Source organism: Rhea pennata, chromosome 7 (assembly GCF_028389875.1).
Source record: "Rhea pennata isolate bPtePen1 chromosome 7, bPtePen1.pri, whole genome shotgun sequence".
NCBI classification, from domain to species: domain Eukaryota; kingdom Metazoa; phylum Chordata; class Aves; order Rheiformes; family Rheidae; genus Rhea; species Rhea pennata.
The window spans coordinates 35675063-35697427 of record NC_084669.1 but is presented as its reverse complement, the minus strand read 5'-3'; the positions used below and the strand labels follow the sequence as shown (position 1 = coordinate 35697427).

The following is a 22365-nucleotide window of genomic DNA, read 5'->3' as shown; positions in this document are numbered from 1 at the left end:
GGCTGCGGGCGCGCCGGGTCTGCAGTTTAAAGCGCGGCGCGCGGCCGCGCTCGGCGCCGTTGCCCCGCGCGCCCTTCCCCGCCCTCGTCGGGCGCCTCAGGGGGGCGGGAGGCGGCCGCGGAGCCGCTGCGGGGCGGCCTTACGGCCACTTGCAGCGGTGAATCAGCGAGAGGAGGCTGCTCCCCGCGGCCGGCCGGCCGGCTGCCCGCCCGCTGTGTGAGCGCCCTTGGCTTCCTCTTTGCGCCTGCCGGCTTCCCTGCGCTCCGGCAGGCGCATCCCGAGGCAGGCGGGCGTCTGGCTGCGGCGCCGCGTCTGAGGTCGCGGCTGTTGGCCGCGTGAGAGCCGAGCTTCGGAGCTCGGCCTTCTTCCTCCGTTTGTGCTGAGGTTAAGGGGAGTAAAAGTGGCTCTCTGTGCTCCAGGTAGTGGGGTGGTTCAAACTTTCTTTTTAAGTGCGTTGCACTTGCAAAATGATTCTGCTGAGCGTTAAGTAAATATGGATATACAGACACCACAATAAAGTAATAACTGCAGTAAGCAGCAACTTCTTTGCTGTTTATATCTCTTTCCTTTGTTATATCTGTCCAAACGCTAGTCTTTCATCCTTGATGTCTGAAGAGGTAATTTGAGGAAAAAACAGCAGGGAAAAATTCCCTCTCTTCTGTCCATATAAAACTCAGTGTGTCCCTTAGAAAATTAATGGGAGTTGAAGCTGGGTTTACATTTGAAACTTGTACTCCTCTTGTCTGTGGACTGTGTGTGTCATGTCTTTGACTGCGTTAATGAATTGTTACTTCAGTTTTCAGAGGGAAGTGACTGACTTCTCTGATGCAGTACTTAAGAATGGTTTGAACAACAGATACCGTGTGTTGGAAGTCAGCATAATACAGAGAAATGGGATGGACTCAGAGAAACACCTGACGCTTACGTCATCGCCGTCGCTGGAAGATACAGAACTATGCATTCTAAGGAATGGCTGGTAATCCATGAAGAAACATAGACTGAAAAGTCATATTTTCATATCTGAAAAGGGGTAGTGGGTTGTTATTAACCCCATAGTTATTAACTATGTTTTCTTTATGTTGCCTCTGAAATGAGCTTTTATCTGTTTAAAATGATAAGAAATGTTATATTTGAGCAAGCTTTCTTTGGTATAGTGTTGTCAATATGTTAGTATAACAGATATTTATCCTGAGGGCAGCTGATGTCATATTTATTTGTATCAAGTAAGTACTGGTACCTGAAAGGTTTAGGAAATTCAGACCTGTATTCATACTAATGAACAGCAAGGCAGTAAACTCAAAGCAGAGTGTTTTTTTTTGTTTTTTGCATGTTGTCTGGCAACAACTAAAAGTGTTATTTTTAAATGATGTACAAAGACGTGTCTAGACATGTCTATAAAACATGAAGTTTTGTACAGTCTGGTAAGATCACCTTAGCTTAAGCTCCACTGCAAAAGACTTCTTTCAAGTGTAGATGTTTGTGTTGCATAGTATTTTACAGAAGAAATGACTGGTTCAGTCTTTTGGAATGCATGAACATGCACTAGATACTTGGTACTGCTTTTCATTTTATACGGGAGTCTGAAAGACGGGAAAAAAGTCTAAGACTCCATCTCTTAGACGAGGAAGTATAAATTATTTTGAACCTTGAAACTTGCAAGTTAGTAAAAATATTCTTCTGGCCTTATACAAGCAGAGTAGCTAAGTAAAAAGGTAGTTCTCATGTAATGTGGAAGAGCAGTATGCCGATATAAAATGTTGAAATGTTCAACAGATGGGGCTGGAATAATCTGACATCTACCAGATTTACCTACGTGCAAGTTGTTCTGACACATTATCTGGTACTCAAAATTAAGCATGTTTTATCAGTAAGAAGTTCTATATTGATTTTCAGAATTTAAGTGAACTTTTTATAAATATTAGAAAAAGAAAGCTATTTCAGAGGATGTTGAATCTGTGAAATATGCTAATAAGCTTAGAATGTTTGGTGTCTTTAGCTTACAAGTGGTTGTTCAAATGTATTATTTCATAGGGATTCTGTTCCAGTTGTTCCAGGAGATATCCTTCATTTAGAAGGGGAGTGTAGCTCTGGTACCTGGATAATAAATGAGCAGTCTGGATACCTGGTTCTTTACCCAGACTTGTTGCTTTCTGGCACTACAATATCAAGTAGTATTCGATGTATGAGAAGAGCGGTGCTGAGTGAAAAATTTAGGGTGAGTGTTAATTATAGAGCTTCACATGTTTTAATGTGATTAGTTTCCATTTCACTTATTGAGATAGGTGGTTTTGCCTGATATTAAAACCATCTGAGACACTATTGCAAATGTAGTTATTAGCTGTTTATGATGTTTACAAAACAGAATAATATAGAATGAAATCTTTGTTCGTCTTTGTCTCAGCTACCTGTGATTTTTTTGAGATTTTTCTGCTGTCTTGTATCCTTACTAGGGCTTAAAAAAATAAAATCTACCCGCTTAAATTCTGGCAACTTTTTTGGTAATTTTTGTATTTAGCCCCATCTTCCATGGATATGAATCCTTTATGAGGGATGTGCTTCTTATTGGCCATATGAAAAACATAACCACATTTGGCCAAGTTTAAAGCCTTTGAAAAATCAGCCTGGTTTTTTTTTGGGGGGGGGGGGAAGTATCTACTCTAATACCTAGGAGGAGCATTCTTTAGCTGATTAAGCGGAATGTACCTGAAAATCGAGCAGAAATATACCTGTACTGTAATCAGGGCTGGTGTGGGCTGTCTGGAATCCAAACTCGTGTATTAGAAGCTGAAAAGAAGAAAGATTTCTTGTGGTAGGCAACATCTACCAGTTTTAGCTAAAACCCTTCTAGACACAGTGGGAATATAAATCTAAATGGGGGAAGGAAACTGGAATGGAGTAGGAAACAAGCTGGCTGAGAGACCATGGCCGGAATGAAAAACTAAAGTACAGGGAGTTAAGACTGTTAGAGGAGATGGTGACAGGAGGCCTTCATTAGAGAAGTGATGGGAATAAGCTGAGAATCATTCGTGACAGACAGTGTAGAGGATCCTGATTCCAGGATCACAACACCTTCCAGATGCTGGAGTGAAACCAGTATTTGCCAGATCCATAGAAGATGTCAATAAGTACTTGCAAAACATACTGTTAGTTATCTGATCACGTACTGGTGGCTTGTGCTGAGGCGGTAACTTACTAAGTTCTTATGAATCTACAGAGTCTAAATTTGGTGATGGTGAGACAGATTTCTGAGGCAAAGTAGTGTTGGAAATATTTTGTGTGACTTGTTAAAATGCAGGAAATGTGTGTTTTTTTTTTTTTTTTTGTAGTGATGTGGATGCTATTCATCATGTACAGCAAATGAAAACAAAATTTTCTATAAAAGTTGCATTGAGTGAACATAAAGTTTCATTTTATGTTGTGTGACTCATGTATTTTGTATGACTTCTGTTCTAGCGCTCTGAGTCTGGCTCCCGGCAAATGCTCGTTGGTACAATTCTTCATGAAATTTTTCAGCAAGCAGTAACAAATAACTTGACCCAAGACAAAGTAGAAGAACTAGCAAATAAAATTGTCTCTGGACAGAAGTATCTTAAAGAAATGTAAGTAGCACTGCAGGTATCCTTTTTTAAAGTAGCAGATAAATTTCTACTTAAAGTGTAGTACTACAGTCTGGAGAGTATTCTGCCAAATGACCTTGTTTCATTAAACTGATATCTCTTATTTCATAATGTAATTTAATTGACCTTCCTTGCTGAGCTACTCTTATAAATTTGAATTATGTTTCTCAAGGAACTACAGCTGTGTTTTTTTTTTTTTTTCTTTTTTTTTTCTCTTCTCAGCAGGAAGCAGGGGTTGGGTTTTGTGTCTTTAACATTAGATTTCCATGCATTTCTCAAAGCTGAGTTAAATGTGACAAACATAATGATGATCCTCAGGAAATGAAACAAACTTCTGACTGACCAAGCACTGAGTTATATTATTTTTTTCATTATTGGGTTGCTTAAAGGCCCATACATCTAGGGACTTCTAACTTATTTTCTGCACAAAGCTGGTAGGAATGCTAGTCAAATAGTCTTTTTACTTTTACTGCAGACTTGATTAAAATTAAGTTCAATTAATGTAAAAATCCTCTTAACTTCAGCATTGCAACTTGGGAAACATTAGTGGCACTTAGCCCCTGAAGAACTGAAAGTTAAAATTGTAACAAAATGTTACTCTAGTTTGTAAATTTTTTTTCTTTTCTATTTTTTTTTAAATTGTAACTTTTAAGATTACTTAAAGGCTTTTGTATCTTACTGGCCTCTGTGTTTGAAACTATTGATTGCAATTCCTCTTTGCACATGTTAGAACTGAAAAGTGAATTATAAAAAGATCAGATGCCTGGAATCTTTTGCACTTGTATGGATTTTCTTGGTGTAAAGCCCCCTTCCATTTCTCTGCTGCCAAAGAATAGTGCCTTTATTTCCAGTGACTATTAGCACTGAACCACTATCTACTGCCTACATGATTAGGTTCTGTTAAAGGCATTTCTGCTTTTCTGTGTCTGTAACTGTAGTGATGCCTTGAAGAGGATCGTATTCCTTCACAGTTAAAATGGTTTAGAGCCTGTCAAAAAGTATATGAAAGACAATTAGTAGACCAGTGTATTTGGACAGAAACTGAATACAATCAAATGGGGGGTAGGGGTGGGGTGGGGGGTGGGGTGGGGGGAGAGGAAGGTGCACTTTGTTTTTTATTTTGTTTTTTTTTGTTTTGTTTTGTTTAAATTTTCTCAATCTTGCATAAAGCCTAGGAATAGCCAGTTTTAAATGCAGTTTTACTATGTCTTGTTTCATCAGTTCTACCTTGCTGATGTTTACATGTGGGGTTTTTTTTTGGTGGTTGTTGTTATGCCCATTGCTCCAAATGGGTTATATCAGAAATGAATAGAATGTGTGCTGTCTCTCTTAATAGATGCTCAGTTACAGTTTTAACAATTGGTAAGTCAAGTTAAACCTTAATGAATCAGTCTTTTCTGTGCTTTATTGATGGTTCTTCCATCATGGTTATTTCCATAAATTTTGCTAGGACTTGAATGCCAGAGACAAAGCTAATATTCCAGTCTTGTTAATGGGTGTGATTTTGTTTCTCTTAGGTATCTTTTAAATCTGAAACAAAAGGAAATAATGCAGGAAGTAGAAGAATATTTGCCATCATTTCTTAAATGGGCAGAAGACTTCATGCACAATCCAGCTAACCAAAATAAAATGCAACTAAAACTGTAAGAAGCCTGATTTCAAAGTTAAAATCATTCTATGTTGTTTTTCTACCCTTAGGAAAAGCTAATTAAAACTTCTTGGTGTATTATGTTTGGCACCATTTCTTATTTTTAAGGAAATGTTTTTGTGATTCTGTTCAATGATGTAAATGATGGCCTCGTTGCCTAAACAATAATCCTTGAGCTGCATGTTTAATTGTCATTGCAAGTACTTAGAAAGACATTAAGAATGGTTATTATCAGACAGAGGAAGAGCTGACAAATCTTATTGGTCTTATTGTTTGTAAACAATGTCATACAGAGTAGAAATGTTAGTAATTAGAAGAACGAGCATGTTTGACCTGCTGACTGACACAAAAGATACTGTTGATGTGTGTAAACTGCAACATGAAACTATTAATCGAATGCAATTCTTTATTGAGATAAGTTTTGGTGAGCAGTTTTTTCACTCATTTGTTGCAGAGCTCCTCCTGCCTATGGCTTTTTGTTGTCAATTGTAATAGTCATAGAGTGGTTTTGAGTTTCATGAACCAGTGTATCAGAATCAAACTTGTCTGCTACCTTCCAGTATGTGTCACTAAACCTTTCGAAGAAACTAAGCGTTTCAGGATGTTTTTATTTGGAAAAGACCCAAAACTAGTAAAAATAGTTTCAGATTCTTTTTTATCTTAGTTTGAAATTGAAGTGAATAGCAAAACTATGTTGCAGTGTGGTATTTTAAAATAACTTTCTGATGTGGTGCTTCATTTATAGAAGGATAGTTTGAGCAAGTTTCTCCTTCCAAAATTAGTGTTTAAAGATTGTCTATAACGCAGAAGTCATTGATTACAACACTTGTAATACTACAATATTAAGGGGAAATATTAAGGGAAATGGGTAATTTCTGACTTGCTTTTTTTTTTTCTTCCTAGGTCAAGTGATGGAAAAGTAGATGATTTATCTTCTAAGATAGAAATTTTAGATATCCTGGACATTGAAGAGACTATCTGGTCTCCCAGGTTTGGGCTGAAAGGGAAGATTGATGTTACAGCCAGTGTGAAAATCCATTGTCAGTCTGGAGTGCAGTCTAGGATAATGCCGTTAGAACTCAAGTCTGGCAAAGAGTCTAACTCTGTAGAACACAGAAGTCAGGTACAAATAATATATTGTGATTTAACTATGTTGGTGACTGCGTATAAACTTTTATTTTAGATGACCTTTTTTGTTATGAGTGTGAAACTTCTTGTGCATGTATGATGTAATTTAAAATCAGGGATGGCCAATCGCAGCAGCCCAAAGCTGCAGTTGTAAAATGAAAATGAACTGATATATGGGAATTATATACATTTACTGCTTTAAAACACGTTTGTTTTTTATCGTCTCCTGTTACTACGTTCAGTTATTGTACTGAGTCAAATTGCTTCAAGCGAGAATGCCTTTTTCCAGACCATTGACCCAACCTGAAGATGGTAGGTTTGTATTAGCTTTTGCTAAGGAAGATAGCTTTTAATTGAAGTCCTTGGTTAGATGTTTACTGCTTTTGCTTTCTAGATTACTTGTGATAGCAATGACTGCTTAATTAGATAAATTATGGAAGTGGAACTTATAATGTACTTTCAACTTATTACCATGTATTACAAATATTATATATTTTCAGGTTATTCTGTATACATTACTGAATTTAGAACGGAGAGTAGATCCTGAAGCTGGATTTCTTCTTTATCTTAAAACTGGTACTATGTATCCTGTTTCTGGAACTCGCATGGATAGAAGAGGTAAAGTTGTTCACTAGCCCCAGAAACCATGCTTCACTATCTTAATTACAGTGAAACATTTTAGGAGGAGTTATAGATGTATGCTTTGCTCTTGACCATATGTGTATTTACAGATGTACCACTTATCATAGTTTTACTCATTGCAATAAGCTTGTATTAAAAACTTAGATTAGTTGAAGTATACTTTAATACATTTTTAGGACTTCTTCCTATATAAATACCTACTTCTTATCTGGCTAATAAAAAGTTGATGCCTGATTGCTTCTGAGTTAGAAATGATTATAAACAAACCCCAGAATACCAGCTTAGTTTGTTCTTTTCTCCACAGAATTAATTAAGTTAAGAAACCAGCTGGCCTTCTACTTAATGCACAGTACATGTAAATCTGCTGTGGGAAGAAAACAAACACAGCTTGCTGCTTTGCCTCCTATAATTGATGATACTGAAGCCTGTAAATACTGCTCCCAAATGCACAATTGCTTTCTATATAGCAGGTAAAAAAAAAATTAAAAAGATAGTTTGACTCTTTAAGCTTGAATTCCAACTTTTGATTCTGTGTTTTGTTTTGTTTTTTTTTTTTTTTTTTTTTTTTTTTTTTCTGGTGCATAGTTTTGTATTTTTATGTGATGACTTTCACCCTCAAATAATGTTCCATAGACTCCTATGCAATTTTTACAGTGTAAGTGAGTAAGTGTCTGGTTCTGTGGAGAGTTAATTGTTTATTCAGATGTATTTTCAGCAGAACAAAATTTGAGATATGTCTTACAATAACAGTTAATAAAGTTAACAAATTTCCATTGTACCAAAGTTAAGAATTACATTAATAAAGTTATATCCTTGCAACTCTCCAAACGGGCAATTTTTTGAGGGAATAGAACTGAGTTATGGCTGGTTAACAATTCTTTCCCTTTTACTTTCCCTGTAATTCTGTGCACAGTGTTTTTTTTTTTTTTTGTCTAAAGTAGGCCAGTTTGTGTGGAATACTGCCTCTAATATTCATCTGATATGGCAATAGGATTATTCTTAACAGAGTAGCTTTTTTTCCACTTTCTTAGAGCTAACTTTTCTTTCCTCTTGAAGATTGTAATTTATGTACATGATATAATGTCTATGGATGTCTTGTTTTGAGATGAACTGCCTAGAAGAACTGAATTGACTGTTTATTAACTGTAGAATTCCCTTGACTTAGTTAAATCTCAGTATGGTAGTCATTTTACCAAAAAGTGGAGTAAGAGATCAAATATCTAAATATATTCAGTGCTATCCTTGAAATACTACAAGTGGCCTTTTATAACTTTGTCTTTAATCACTCAAAATCATGGAGATGACTGAGTTATTACTATGAGATTGTTCATATGAATGAATGATACAAATTCCACTTTATTTCAAAGATGACAGATTAATCTGATGTTTTTCTGTGTTACGATATATGTTTAGATTTGCTTTATGTATGTGTAGATTTGCAAGAAAAAAGGTACAAGTTAACTCTTTTTGTGTTTGGGTCTACTTGTAGAGCTGTAGAACAAAAGATGGCCAGTGTGTGTCTTCCTCCTGTTATGATACCTGTTATTGAAAAGGAGTCCCAGCATCTGAAACCCTCCCACTTGGAATATTTCAGCCTGTGGTATCTAATGTTAACCTTGGAGCTGCAAAGTGGAGAGAGTAAAAATGGATCTAAAAACATATGGATGATGCCTTCTGTGGAAAGGTAAGAGGTAATTTTTAACCTGGTACAAATAATGCCCCCTCCAGTAACTGGAACTAAGGCATTATATGCTTGTAGTGTTTTCCATACAAGGGAAACTAGTTGTGTTTTCCACTCCTTTTAGAAATATTCAAAAATGCTTCCTTGCATATGCCTTTTTTTATATATTCTCTTCCCTCAACCCCCCTTCTGTGAGACATGACCTTATGAAAGGCAGTGGTCTACTAGAATTACCGGTTTTGTATTTGAAATATGGTACTTGGCTTTTAGTTTATTTCTGAAGTTCCACATAGGAATCAGTGAATTGCAACCTCAGCCTTCAGAAGTAAAAGTTGTGTAGTTCTGTTCTGTTTCTGAGGGCTGAGGCTGCCTGTTGATTGCAAGCCCATCTCATTGCACTGCTTTCCTGCAGGTTTATTTGACAAGTAATGATATCTATTTGGACTATATTCCTAGGCATGGCATACAATCTCTTCTGAAATCAAAATAGCTGTTTTAAAGTAATATTTTAATTTAATCTTCCTGGTTCTTGTGTGTTTTTTTTTTTCCTTTTAGAATATTTATTTCACTGAGATGAGATTATACTTATATATTAATCTCTTCACAGAGAGAAGGCTGGAAATTGTGTTGGAAACATGATCAGAATTGGTCAAGTGCAGGAAATTTATGAGGGACAATATCTACATTTTTTCCAACGTAAAAATGGTGTGATACCTATAAAAAACCTTCTGGTTGGTGATAGAGTGATTGTGAGTGGAGAGGAAAATGGTTTACTTGGTTTGGCTGCTGGCTACGTTAGAGAAATCACTGTCACAAATGTCTCCTGTTTGTTGGGCAGGTAATAGAGGAAAAAGTCTCTTTGAGGGTGTTAAAATACTGACGTCAGGAAGGGTACTTCTAGGCCCTCAGAAAGCTCTGACATGGGTCTGATTAATCTTGCTGGATTGGGGAAGTATGCCTCCAGAATTCTTGCAATGCTGGGCTTCAGTCCTTATCTGTGTATTTAACAAGGTTGTTTAATTTAAGTAGGCTTGCAAATTCCATTTACTTATGATTCTAACATGATATTGTGTGGATTACTGTGTAAATAGCAACTTTCAGTATTCAGACTATATTGTCTTTAAATTAGGCTTTGGCCATGTTTTACCTCAGATGAGTTACCAGGTTGGGGTATTTCTTCCAAGTATTGTTTCCATCTGAGACTTTATGGAGGTTTCACCTAAAGATCTAGTAATAAGTGTTAATCATCAGTGTGGTCCTTACCAACAAAATTATTTTGTCCATGGTACTGTCATCCTTCAGGAATTTGTCAAAGCTCCCAAAGAACACTGTGTTTAGGCTGGATCACGAAGAAGGAGACTTCGGTATAGGTGTCCCCCTTGAAAATCTTTCCAAATTGATGGAAGACTCTCCAGTCAGGTATCAAAAAAACAAACAAAAAAACCCCTCACTTTTAATGCCTCAGGTAGAGTTTCTCAACTGATAACTTTGTTTTTTTGTTTCTCCTTCCACAGTGAAAAGCTTCGCAACTTGATAATTGACTTCCACAAACCGCGGTTTATTCAGCATTTGAGCTCTGTCCTTCCTCCTGAAGCAAAGGAAACTGTTGCAAATATTTTAAAAGGTATGAAGTCTGTGTTTTCCTGCCCCTCCTCCGAACTCCTCTGTGTAGGAGTAAACCTCTATTGCCAAAGCATTTATCACATTAAGTAGAAAGGTTTTCCTGTTTTGAGATCCAATTAAAGTTTTTGCTTAAAGATAAAAACATTTTTTTTCCCTATGATGAAATTCATATGCTAGTTGGAAGAATGGATAAATGTTTCTTTAGATTTCTAATTTTACTTTTGTTAGTTTCTGTAGCTTAGTTTCAGAGTACCATATGACTACATCTCCAACTTGCAAAAAAATCAGGGGCAGGGAAGCCTCTTGGGACAGGAGAAATGGACTGTGAGGGAGTGGAAGCAACAGGGCTTTGGTGTGAGCACCTTGTATTGGCATTCTTGCTGACCTATTGGATACAGTGTAGTGTTAGGATGCTTTGTGTGACTTACATAAAATAATTTTGTTTTACAGCTGTGGAAGTGTTATTCATTCACTGAAAATACTCCATTGCTCTCTGAGTTTTCTTATGAAAACAGGTTTAACTGAATTTTCTTAGAGCAAATAGAAGTTTTGTAAAAACTTAGTCTGAAGGCAAAGATGTGTCATGTTGCTTTGAGGTCTACTTTAAATAAGAATTTTGCCCTGCCTCCTGTTTAAGGGATAGGAAATTAAGGAGAAAGTACATTCTGAAATTCAAGACTAACAGATTATCAAGTGTTCTGGAAGAGCTACAGAACAGTACCCTCCCATGGAAAGAGTACTTGTAAGCCATATGTTTTGTTTGCACAGTAAATTTAAGGGCACGTTTTATTTTATTTTAACTTGAGCTTTGCCTAGTTCAAATAGCTGGAATGCACTGTTGGTCTGCACCAGACTCTGGAAAAGTCTCTGATACAGTATTTCTTGCTTTCAAGATGATGCTGTTTGTGCAGTTTATTTCCCTTTGTAGAAGATACATGTTTGAACAGGAAAATGGGTATGATAGAGTAGAAGTTTCCTTACAAGACATCTTATGGAGATGGTCATTGAGGATGTTGGAAAAATTACAAAAGGCCTGTGAAGAAGAGCGTCTTCAGTGACTGACTTCTAGGGCTATAGGGTAGACCTGTACTGCTTGTCTTTGTGCTGTGGTGTTTAGCATCATTACTTCCTCAGAATCCATAGGCTTACTTTGCTCAGCCTTTCTCCTTAATGGTTTAGCAGAGGAAGAAACTCGGATCCTTTTGTTTTATTAAATACGAATTATTATAGCTAACTATAGACATTTCACTTTTTCTTTAAAGGTCTAAATAAGCCTCAGAAACAGGCAATGAAACAAGTGCTACTTTCAAAGGACTACACACTTATTGTGGGTATGCCTGGAACGGGAAAAACTACTACGATATGTGCTCTAGTAAGATTATGTAACTTGAAGTTGGAAATTATCACGAGATTTGGAAGAGAGTATTAAACTGCATAATGCATACTTTTCTAAAACAATTGTGATTACTTAGTCAACTATTTGCATAACTTCAAAGAAAATACATGTTTTTTTCTACCTAAGAATTTACATTTGGTAGAACTAAAACATATATATGGGAGGGAGGAGACTGAATTGTGATATTTAACCATTTTGATTTAGAAATCAAATAATCTCATTTTGATGTTAAAATTCATCATCCTCATAAATGAGCAAGTCTTCAAATCCCAAATTACAGATCAAAAACCTGACTCCTTGGGGAAGTCTGCAGCTAGCCCATTAAAAACTATAAATGGTGCTGAAGCCATGTGCAGCCTGCTGGCCAACTGCTCTAGCTCGTGATCCTGTTCCTCCAGGAATGTCCTGTAGGAGCATACTGGATTATGGCTGTGGACTGAATGAGTTGTTCTTGAAATAGCAGCAACATCTTACCTGCAGCTGTCATCTTTCCTGAAGAATGTTTTGCCCTTTTCCTTCTATGCTGCACAACAAAATTGACGAGGAAAGAGGATGATAGAGAGCAGACAGCTGTTGCTATCAACAGATCAGCTCGCTCTACTGAATCCCTCTGTGTGCTACTGTATTTTCCTGGAGTAAAGCATTTCTGGGAATCGACAGCAGAACTTGTTCTAACAGTGGGGGCCTGCCTTCTTCCCAGAGCAGGGATGCTCTTATCTCTCACTATATGCAACATGTATAGTAAGCCTGTTGTTCATGGGAACCATCATGTCTATATAGCGAAGCAGCAGATCTGGCCAGAAAGGCTGATGTAAATGATGTCATACTTGTAATTGATTCTCCCTGAGATTTATTGGCTTTTAATCCAGCTTGGAATTGCTTATTCTTATATATGGACTTAACTTTTTCTGTTCTTTTTCTGCACCAATAATTAGGTGAGAATTCTTTCTGCTTGTGGCTTCAGTGTTCTTCTGACCAGTTTTACACACACTGCTGTAGACAATATCCTGCTGAAGCTAGCCAAATTCAAAGTAGGATTCTTGCGCTTGGGGCGAGCTCAGAAGGTTCATCCAGATATACAGAAGTTTACAGAAGAAGAAATTTGCAGGTCCAAATCAATTAAATCTGTAACTGATTTGGAAGAGCTCTATAACAGTCAGGTGAGAAAAGAATTAAAATGCTATAGTTAATTAAGTTAGTGTTCTAGTTGTTCAGATACTGCAGAGAAGGAACCTATCCCAATGGTGTGTTACTATACAAGGAATCTGAGCTGAAAAAAATACTCAATTTCTGTATCATTACAATTTATTTATAGCCAGTAATGACAAAAAAAAAATCTGAAAGTGGAAAAACATTTTTATGTCTACACAAAATAACTAATTACCATAAGTAATGGTTCCCAAAGATGCAAGATCTTGTTTCATGGTATGGTTTACATATGTATCCTCTCCTGACATGGTCTTGTGTCAGATAGATTAATATGTGGTTCCATGGCAGCTTAATCTCAGTAAAGGAAAGGTGATGTAACTGCAACCTCCTCCTCTATCCTTATTCATGCTGTTGTTTGTCCTTCCTTCCCTCCCACTTGTGCAGATTGTGGCTTTTTGCAGTCAGAGGGTGGGGAAGGCAGAAAGTTGCACTGTTGAGCTGATCTGACCAAAAACCAATTTTTAAAAGCTTAGTTCTGCTTTGCATTAGTGCAAAGGACAGTCCTGAGAGCTGGGGAAACTGAGCCAGTGGCAGCTTTAAATCAGATTGGTTTAAAGACAGAAGTTTCGTGGTAGCTGGAGTAAATGCTAGCATAGCAAGGCCCCCTTATTTACTTTTCTGTTAACAGATGTTGCAGGGAAATGATTAAGTCATTTCCCTTATGACTTCAACGATTGGTGTTTTAGTCGCTTCAGATTGAAGTTGAAACACAGGAGTGGTGTGCTGCTGTTTTATTTTCTCTGCAATTTTTTTTTCCTCCCTCATGAATTTTCTAAGGTAGACACTTCACCATATTCCAATATACGTGCAAGATGTGAACTGGTCTGATTCAAGGATTAATGATTTGATTTCTTGAATTCTGCCTTTTTAATTCGTAAGATTGGAAATACTTTATATATTTGAAACTTTTTTCTTATTTTATTCTGCAAAATGTAGTGTTAATGGATATAAGATGTCTCTTATCCTTAAAGTGCGTCTCAATTTTCAGCCAGTGGTTGCAACATCTTGCATGGGAGTAAATCACCCCATCTTTGTTCGGAAGCAGTTTGATTTCTGTATAGTTGATGAAGCTTCTCAAATAAGCCAGCCCATCTGTCTGGGACCACTCTTCTCCTCAAAAAGGTTTGTTCTGGTGGGGGATCATCAGCAACTGCCTCCACTTGTACAAAATGCAGAAGCAAGGTAAGATTGAATGCTGCAGGACAAATATCAGTAATATGAGCTTTGGGAAGCTTGCAATGTTTTGACTAATGCATCTGTGTGGGTTTTCTGTTTGTTGTTTTCTAACAGAGATCTTGGCATGAGTGAAAGCCTATTTAAGAGGCTGGAACAAAACCAAAATGCTGTTGTCCAGTTAACTGTGCAGTACAGAATGAATAGGTATTAAAACTTCCATTTGTTACATGAGGATTTTTAATGTGCAATTTAAACTGCAATACTTGACACTGTTCCTTGTCTTTAAATCCTTAGTAAAATTATGTCACTGAGTAACATGTTAGTGTATGAAGGCAAACTGGAATGTGGCTCAGAGAAGGTGTCAAAAGCCACTGTGAACTTGCCAAACCTGAAACAGTTGAAGCTGGAACTTGCAGGTTCTTCAAAAACATGGTTGAAAGAAGTACTTGAACCAGATACACCTGTGTGTTTTCTAAACACAGAGAAGGTAAAGTTTATTATACTCTTCAAAATTGTTTTCATAAATTTTCAATACAATTAGTGTGTAAGAATTTGTAAAACTTAAAGATAGGCTAAAATACATAGCTTTAAAAAATGGTCATGTAGTTATACGTAAAATGTGCAGTGTGCAGTTGTATTTAATATAGCTGATGAATTGTGATGTGTCTGCTGCTAGAAACATTTCATCTCAAAGCAGTTGAAAAGTTTAATTCAGATTGCCAGTATTACAGGAACTGTTGGGTACACTATAAAATTTGTCCTGATGTAAAGAATGTAGCTCAAAGTCTGTAGCTACACTGATGCCCTTGCAGCTATGGAATGCTGTCATTTCCAGCAGCTGAGAGTCAGTGGTGTCTAAGCTGTGTGCCACTGGCAGGAGTAGTTCTAATCCCCTGTTGAATTTTGCAGAAGTTTTACATGTTGAAGTATGAGGGAGGAGTAAGTTGCTTTAGGTGTATGCCTTCATGGGGTCTCACAAAGAAATTCTTGTCAGAAGAATAAAACTGAAGTGCAACAAGGATTACACAAAGAAACTGACCTCTAGGTAAAATAAAAGAGTTTAAATGCATATGGGGGGGGGGAAGATGACTAAATTAACATGCTCTTGTAGTTTCTGGTACCTTATGTCCCTAGTTACTTACTAGGTTCTAAGGATTTGAGTCCATCTTCCTCTCTAACAGACTCTCTTTTGAATCCGCTTGACACTGGATATTGCCAGTAACTGTTGCAACTGAAGATCTTTAGGCTGACCCGAGCCTTAAGACAGCACCCTGGGAAGAAGTCTCCAGTCTATTTCTGTGGTCTCCAGCATGTCCTATAGGATTCATCTTTATAGCAGAATTCTAATAGAATCACTTAAATGACTTAAAAGGTGGTTCTTTGCTGGTTTTGAGTAATTTCTGAAAATGCCTAAACTTAATAGTTTATGGGACCTAGGGGACCGTTTCCAGGAATGCCTCAATAGCTGCTGTCCCTTTCACAGAAAAGCAGCTGGTCACCGGGAAGTTTTGTCCCAGTAGGAAATGTGCTAACACGCTGTTCCTCTGTTGATCAGACCAAAATTAGCAATGTGAAAATTAGAGCTTTGATTTTATTTCTATTTTTTTCCTTCCTAGCTCGAGAGTAAGACACTTGTTTGATTCTACAAATGTCAAATCTTTTTGGATTTTCTGTCAAAACTATGTACTATGGCAGCAATGGTTTAAACAAACAAAAATTTTGTATTCCTTGTTTAAAAATCGAGCAGTTAATTTAGTGAGTTTGAGTATCTCCAGTCCAAAGCTTTTTCGTTACTATGCTAATGTAATGCATAAGTATAAATGCAAACATAGATTCTGAATGTTAGATTGCAGTAACGATAGCCTTTTTCACCTAAAATTTTTATTTTTTCTATTGTTTTTGGCTATGTTGATGTTAATATAGACAGAAACCAAGCATTCACTAAAACACTGCATTTTTGCTCTATGGGAATTTAGTGCATGTGAGTTTGGAGGCCTCTAAGGTAGACTGTGAGACTAGTGAATAAAAAAAAAAATTAGAGCTCCCATTACAGTAAACTCAACTCAGTTATGCCATGACAGGTCTTAGCAACAGATAGACTGAATCCATGATGACGGTAGTGTCCCCCCCCCCCCAAAAAAAGCAAGTTTATAGTGAGCATTAAGCTATGTAGTCATTAAGGCACAAGGTATAGAGAAACATATGGGAAAAGAACAACAGAATCTTCTGATGTGAAGGAAAACTATTTTCTGCCTCTATAATCTATACAGTGTACTGAAAAGGACACTGTCATATAAAACGTTTGGAGGAAATGTTGCAGAAATGAGATTCTTGGTGAAATGTGTAGTGCCCTATTTAAGGAGTAGAACGAAGATTACCTTTTTGCATGTGACTGGAATCCTAAAATCTACTATTAATCTACTATTAATATTTAAGAATAGAAATCTACTATTAATATTTAAGTCACATCAGGAAGAGAACATTACTGCAGCAGCATATAGCTATATATGGGTTTTTGCTCTCTGAACTTCTGTTCACTTGCAGTGCTTTAATATATTAGATAATGAACATAGATTATACTTAAACTACTCAGCTGAGTTCCATTGTGTACCGTTAGATTCTGTATGTGTACACTGGTAGTGCTCAAGTGGGCAGAGACTACTTTCCTGCAATACTCATACAGATAAGAACCATGTGTTACTCTACCAACCAGGAAACTTTATAAAAAAAAAATCCTTGCAATTTTAACTCCTCAAATAATATTGAGGAAACAGCTGTTGTTCATTGAATTAAAGCCAGTTGTAATAGAACATGGATATATCATCGTATTAGGTCAGACTATGCCATTTTAATGACTGTACTACCATTTTAGTTGGTAATATTGCGTCATAAAAGATGAGAAAGAAAACTAAACAAAATGGTATCAGACAAAGTTTATGGATGTCACTATAAGAAGCGATGCAATGAGTGGCATGGACAGGAGTCCTGACTTTCATAAGGTAGGGTACAAACAAATGAAATTCAAAGCCAGAAGGCAGAGGCAGATTCAGTATATGCTCAGTTTCAGACTATTCTTGAATCAGGAAGTTTGCTACTGGATCCCAGTCACTTAAGGGTGTGCTAGGTGACCAGAAAGTTAACGTAATGTCAGGGAGATGGATTAATCACTGTTAGTGATACTGCTTACGCTTTAAAGGAGGCAATCATGAGCCAAGAGGATAAACTGTAAAAATGTGGTTACCAAGATAGCAAGAGTATGAATTCTTGTCAGCCGGTTCCTGGAAATCTGGTCTCATTCATACATGATACGGAAAAGGGTGTTATTAGTTAAGAAACTAAAATGAGTGAATACCTCTTTTTCTTTGAACTTTGGAAGTTCAGTTCAGTACTGCCATTCTGGATAGATCTTTCTGTAGTTCTAAATCTAGGCTCTCAAAAATAAATAAATAAATGTTGTTTGCTTTCAGTTTCCCTGTGGAAATGGGAGAAATTTTGCTGTGAACATAATTTTATGGACAATCTTAACACAGTCACATGTGAAATGTCTAGCTCTTTCACCTTGTCAAGCTGGGAGACAACCATTTTTCATATGGCTTGTACAACATGAATGTACAGACAGATGATTGAGCTGTGGCTATTAGTTAAGATAACTTGCTGTTGCTGGCAACTCATCTTAGCAGATCATTTCAGCTTATTTTGTAAATATAGCATTCTAAATATAGTTTTTTATTCTGTAAAACTTAGCATACAGCCTTATCTTTGGTTAAAACTTCCTGTAAAAAAAAAAAAAAAAAAAAAAAACAGTGATTTAGTGATCAGAATACACTGTGCTGTTGTAGACAGCAAGAGTCATTATTTTAATTTGTATTTTTAAAGGTCCCAGCACCAGAACATGCAGAAAAAGGTGGTGTAAGTAACGTGACAGAAGCCAAAATAGTACTCTTCCTCACATCCTTATTTATTAAGGTATCTTCTTTAAAGTGTTGTTTGGAGGGACAGCTCTATAATAATTTTTACTTTGCTATATGAATCACAACTACGCTTAGATAATTACTCTTTGAGGGACAGCTGTAATGGTAAGCTGGAGATTAGATGCAAGTCAGTATAGTGAGAGGTCTGAGATGTGCATTCAGTACCCTGTCCCTTGCCTGGTCTCATCCTGGGTGCAATAAAAGCAGGATGCCAAATTGTTTAAAAGAAGAGGAATTTTCTTTTTTGTAAGGGGGGGGGGAAGGGAGCTGCCTTTCTTATTTCATCTAGTCAGTGTCAGTGGTAGTACAGAATAATCTTAAGAGTTCTGAATGCTCTTCTTGCATCTTGAGGAAGAAAGAACAACAAGGATTCTGAGTATTTCTGTGTTTGTCCTGAGTAAAGACAAAGTTTGGTATTTTGCAATAATTAATTCGTTAGTTAATACCAATTATGCTTAGATTTCCATAGTGTCTCTACACTGAAAGAAGTCTATCTTGTAGCACTGTAAAAATCATTGGGGATGTTTTGACTGTAAAGTATATCTCAAGATAAATGCAGTGACAAATTTTTCTTCTGTTTCTTCTTTTTTTCAGGCTGGCTGTAAACCTTCAGACATTGGTATTATATCACCATACAGACATCAATTAAAAACAATCACAGACTTGATGGCAAGATTAAAAGAGAGTAGAGTGGAAGTCAATACTGTAGATAAATACCAAGGAAGAGACAAAAGTATCATAATTGTGTCTTTTGTTAGGAACAGCAGTGATGAAAACGTGAGTTGGTCATGTTATCTTGACTTTTTCAGTCAAGTTAGAAACCCTGAGCCTTAAACTTAAAATTATACTATTTTCAAAATGTGTTTATGGACACTAAATTCTGAAATTTAGGTGGGAAAAATAAAGCAATTTACACTTATTTAACAGCTTGGCACCCTTCTGAAGGACTGGCGACGTCTTAATGTTGCTATCACAAGAGCCAAGCACAAACTAATTATGGTCGGTTGCGTTCCGTCTCTGTGCCGCTATCCTCCTCTAGAGAAGTTACTCTGCCATTTACAGTCTGAGGCCATGATATCCTTTTTTTTCTTTTTTCCATGCAGTTTTATGAAAGGGGGAAGGTAAGTTTGACTTCTTGAGCTGGGATGGAAGGATGGGAAGAACTTTTTTTTTAAGGTTTTATTTATAATACTGCTTGACAACACACTACAAAATATGCCTGAATTGCCAAAAATACTTCTACATCAAGGTCATAGATCTGGAATTTTCCCTCTGTCTGCAAAGGTAGACATAAAAATCCATCTTGACTTGCAAGTTAACTGATGTAATCTTTTTTTAATCTCAAATTTGAGACACCTTATTTTTGCAATTTTTTGTTTGAAATTTTTTTCTTGATTATCTTAGTCTCTTGGTATCTTTAGTGTCAGTGTGATCACCCTTCTTTGGAAGGAGCATGCATTTAAACATCCATTAACAGAATGCTTCATGAATAAGGTTGCTAGAATAGAAAATAGCATAACTTTCACATACTTTGTTAGATTATTTTTTTTTTCTTCCTGGCATTGTAGCAAATCTGCTGTAGTTATGGCTACTTACATCTCACTTAAATAGGAAAGGTGATAAGGCTTTGTTGGTTGCTTTCTTTGCAAGCACTAATATACAAACAGGTTTTATGTTTTTGTGAAGTGATAAATTATAAAAATACTTGAGTAACATTTCCTTTGAATAATATTTCCTTAACTTGTTTACATCTTCAATCTTCCAGCAGGAGCTCACGAAAGTATCCAGAAATGTAACATTTTGTGAGCAGTTTGATGGACATACATACTTTTCTGTGTGTGCTGCTCAATGTAAATAACTCGTCAGTGGGGTATGAGTGCTGATGTGCACCATTTAATCTGAGTCAAGCCAAACTGAAATCACATCTAATTATTTTAAAGCTTGCCTTTCAGTAAGAATGATGATCTATATTCCTTTCTTTAATAAGCTGCTTGTTAAACTGGTGATTTTACTGTGAGCATATTTGTAACAAATCAAAAGAGTGAAATATCCTGTTTCTTCAGGTACTGGACAGCTACTTCTTTATTCACTTTTATCTTGATAGACAGTTCTCTGTGTAAGTGAAAGAAAAACACAGGAGGAGGGGATAAATCAGTGCTGCTTTGAATCACTTTTCTAGGCTCGTTTTGGTTTTAAAGACTTTAAAATATAGTTTACATACAGCAGTTTCTTTTATTAGCGCTCCTGATTAAGGTACCCTGATTCTGTGCAGTTTGGAGGTGGGAGGGAATTCCTTCTTCAGAGCCTCATGTTCCTATTTAAAGATTACGTCTACTTTGTAAATACTGGACTTTTATATAAAATATATATATAATGTAATTAATATTTCATGAAGGTCCCTTGATGGCTTATCTAAACCATTTTGCATAAATCTGTGAGAAATGTGATGCTAATTTACTTAACTACTTTCTATGAACTAAAGCATTCAGAAGAAAAATCTCAAAGTGAGATTGTGCTCATTGAAGATCATAGTTAGCTCTGCTGGTTTCACTGTATTTTTGGCCTCTACTCTTTTTGTCAAAAAAAAAAAAAAAGGAAGACAGTTAAGAAGGTTACATGCTCAAATTCTGTTTTTAAGAAAGGCTAGCATATGTGCAATACAAAGAATCCTTTACTTGATGGATCCATTTTAGTTTCCTTATGCTACCTCATATTGTACAGTCTTACTGAGCATTTTCTTCAAAGATCATTGGAGGGAACATCAATTTTATTTTTTTGACTCTTTAAAAATCATTAGTACTTAAGGGATGTTTTCTCTTGGATCAGTGTCAAGTAGTTAAGCACCTGGTTATAGACAAATTTCTAGATGTTAAGTGCTCACATTTTCCAGAACACTTTTTAACCTGTTTAGACTTTTGTAATGTTTGTGATGAAATAAAAATTTGGTGTTTGTTTTGTTATGTTTTGATGTTTTGCATAAATATTTTGAATAACACAAAATAATTTGAATAGTTAACAGGATATCCTGTCTTCAGGTTAAAATATGTACTTAGTCAGCAACTGTGTGAATTCTGTGGGTCCTTCAAAAGGTTAAATTAATTATGAAGGGGAATTGCTCCTAAAATATAGCTCTATTACAGTAGTGTTGTTTCAATATTACGGTAGTTTTAGAATAATATATCCTTGTGTAGCATAGTTTTCTATGCTTGGAATCAAAATGTACAAAAATCTTAACTTCCTGGATGAGCTAAATCTTATCTGTGCTATCAAAAATTATAGGTATTGTTATCCTGCCACAAAATTGCGTGAGAGTCAGGCACAAGGACAGCCTAATGATTCCTTATCTGTTTGTAAAATACATCATTCCTTCTCGTTGTGTGGTTAAAAATTGGACTAAATGAAGAGATCTGTAAGTTAATGAAATGGAGATGTGATTCATAAAACTCTTGCATTCCAATGAATATCAAAAGAAAATATTGTAAAATGAATCATTTATTCACTGCCTTTTAAACCATGGCTTTCTAACGCAGAAATAGTTGCTGATATTATTTCATACTGATGGAAAGATAACAGAGAGATTGAGCACTGTCTTAGTGATGAAGATGTTGCTTGGATTCGTGAAAATAACGTAGGAATTTGTTTTATGCCAGACTAATACGATTAGAGCCTGAATTAGGACTGTTCAATATTGAAGCTTATAGGTTCTGTTTCTCTTAAGACGGGTGGGAGTCATAGCGTATTAGGCTGTAAGACGACGCTGGGTTTAGAGATCTTATTTTTCCTTTTTTCGCTGTAGTCCCTGAAATAGGATGAGGAGGGGCGAGGTGAACATACACTGTTCTACTGCAAGTGGTAGAACAACTTTTCTCAAAAAGACTAGAGGTAAGGTTTGTTTTTTTTTTTAATAGTAATTAATCAAATCATATGTGAAGTATAGTGCAAGTGTCTGGTGCAGTCAGCAGGAGGTAAGATTCCATCTCTGCGGCTCATCTTTTGCATGACAAATGTTTGATCTTGAACTTTAAGACCTGTGGGGCTGTAGGTTTATTTATTTATTTTTTCTCCTAGTGAGAGTTTTTTAAAGAAAGAAAAAAAAAAAAAGTAATTCTGAGATGTCTGAGCTTTTTGCCTTTTTCAAGCACATTATTCTTAGATGTTTTACAGCTTTCAAGTAAGGGTTCTCCAAAGCTCAGTGTCAGGGCTTCACACTCTTGTTGCACAAAAGTCTCGGGCTGCCTCTAAGCTGAAAAGCACTAACTAAACAGAGGGGGCAA

The 22365-nt window shown here is 36.4% G+C and overlaps 1 protein-coding gene across 1 annotated transcript; it reads left to right on the top strand.

Moving 5' to 3' along the window:
- The first annotated feature begins 779 nt into the window (after positions 1-779).
- DNA2 (DNA replication helicase/nuclease 2) lies at positions 780-20479 on the top strand. The gene is made up of 20 exons (XM_062580469.1): positions 780-976; positions 2032-2215; positions 3454-3599; positions 5135-5260; positions 6169-6388; positions 6894-7011; positions 7340-7505; positions 8525-8719; positions 9324-9554; positions 10019-10135; positions 10231-10340; positions 11602-11711; positions 12671-12895; positions 13933-14126; positions 14235-14324; positions 14415-14607; positions 17997-18086; positions 18686-18868; positions 19019-19165; positions 19841-20479. Exons 1-20 carry the CDS (start codon positions 780-782, stop codon positions 19895-19897), a joined length of 3099 nt encoding a protein of 1032 aa, XP_062436453.1. The 3' UTR covers positions 19898-20479.
- The last annotated feature ends 1886 nt before the right edge of the window (positions 20480-22365 follow it).

What these genes read in the sequence shown, in the direction of transcription:
- DNA2 (XM_062580469.1), top strand. Translation starts at nt 780, where the DNA reads ATGAATTGTTACTTCAGTTTTCAGAGGGAAGTGACTGACTTCTCTGAT. An exon ending in TGTTGCAAATATTTTAAAAG is followed by an intron (nt 10,341 to 11,601) that starts GTATGAAGTCTG and finishes TTTTCTTTAAAG; the next exon opens with GTCTAAATAAGCCTCAGAAA. An exon ending in GTTTTCTAAACACAGAGAAG is followed by an intron (nt 14,608 to 17,996) that starts GTAAAGTTTATT and finishes GTATTTTTAAAG; the next exon opens with GTCCCAGCACCAGAACATGC.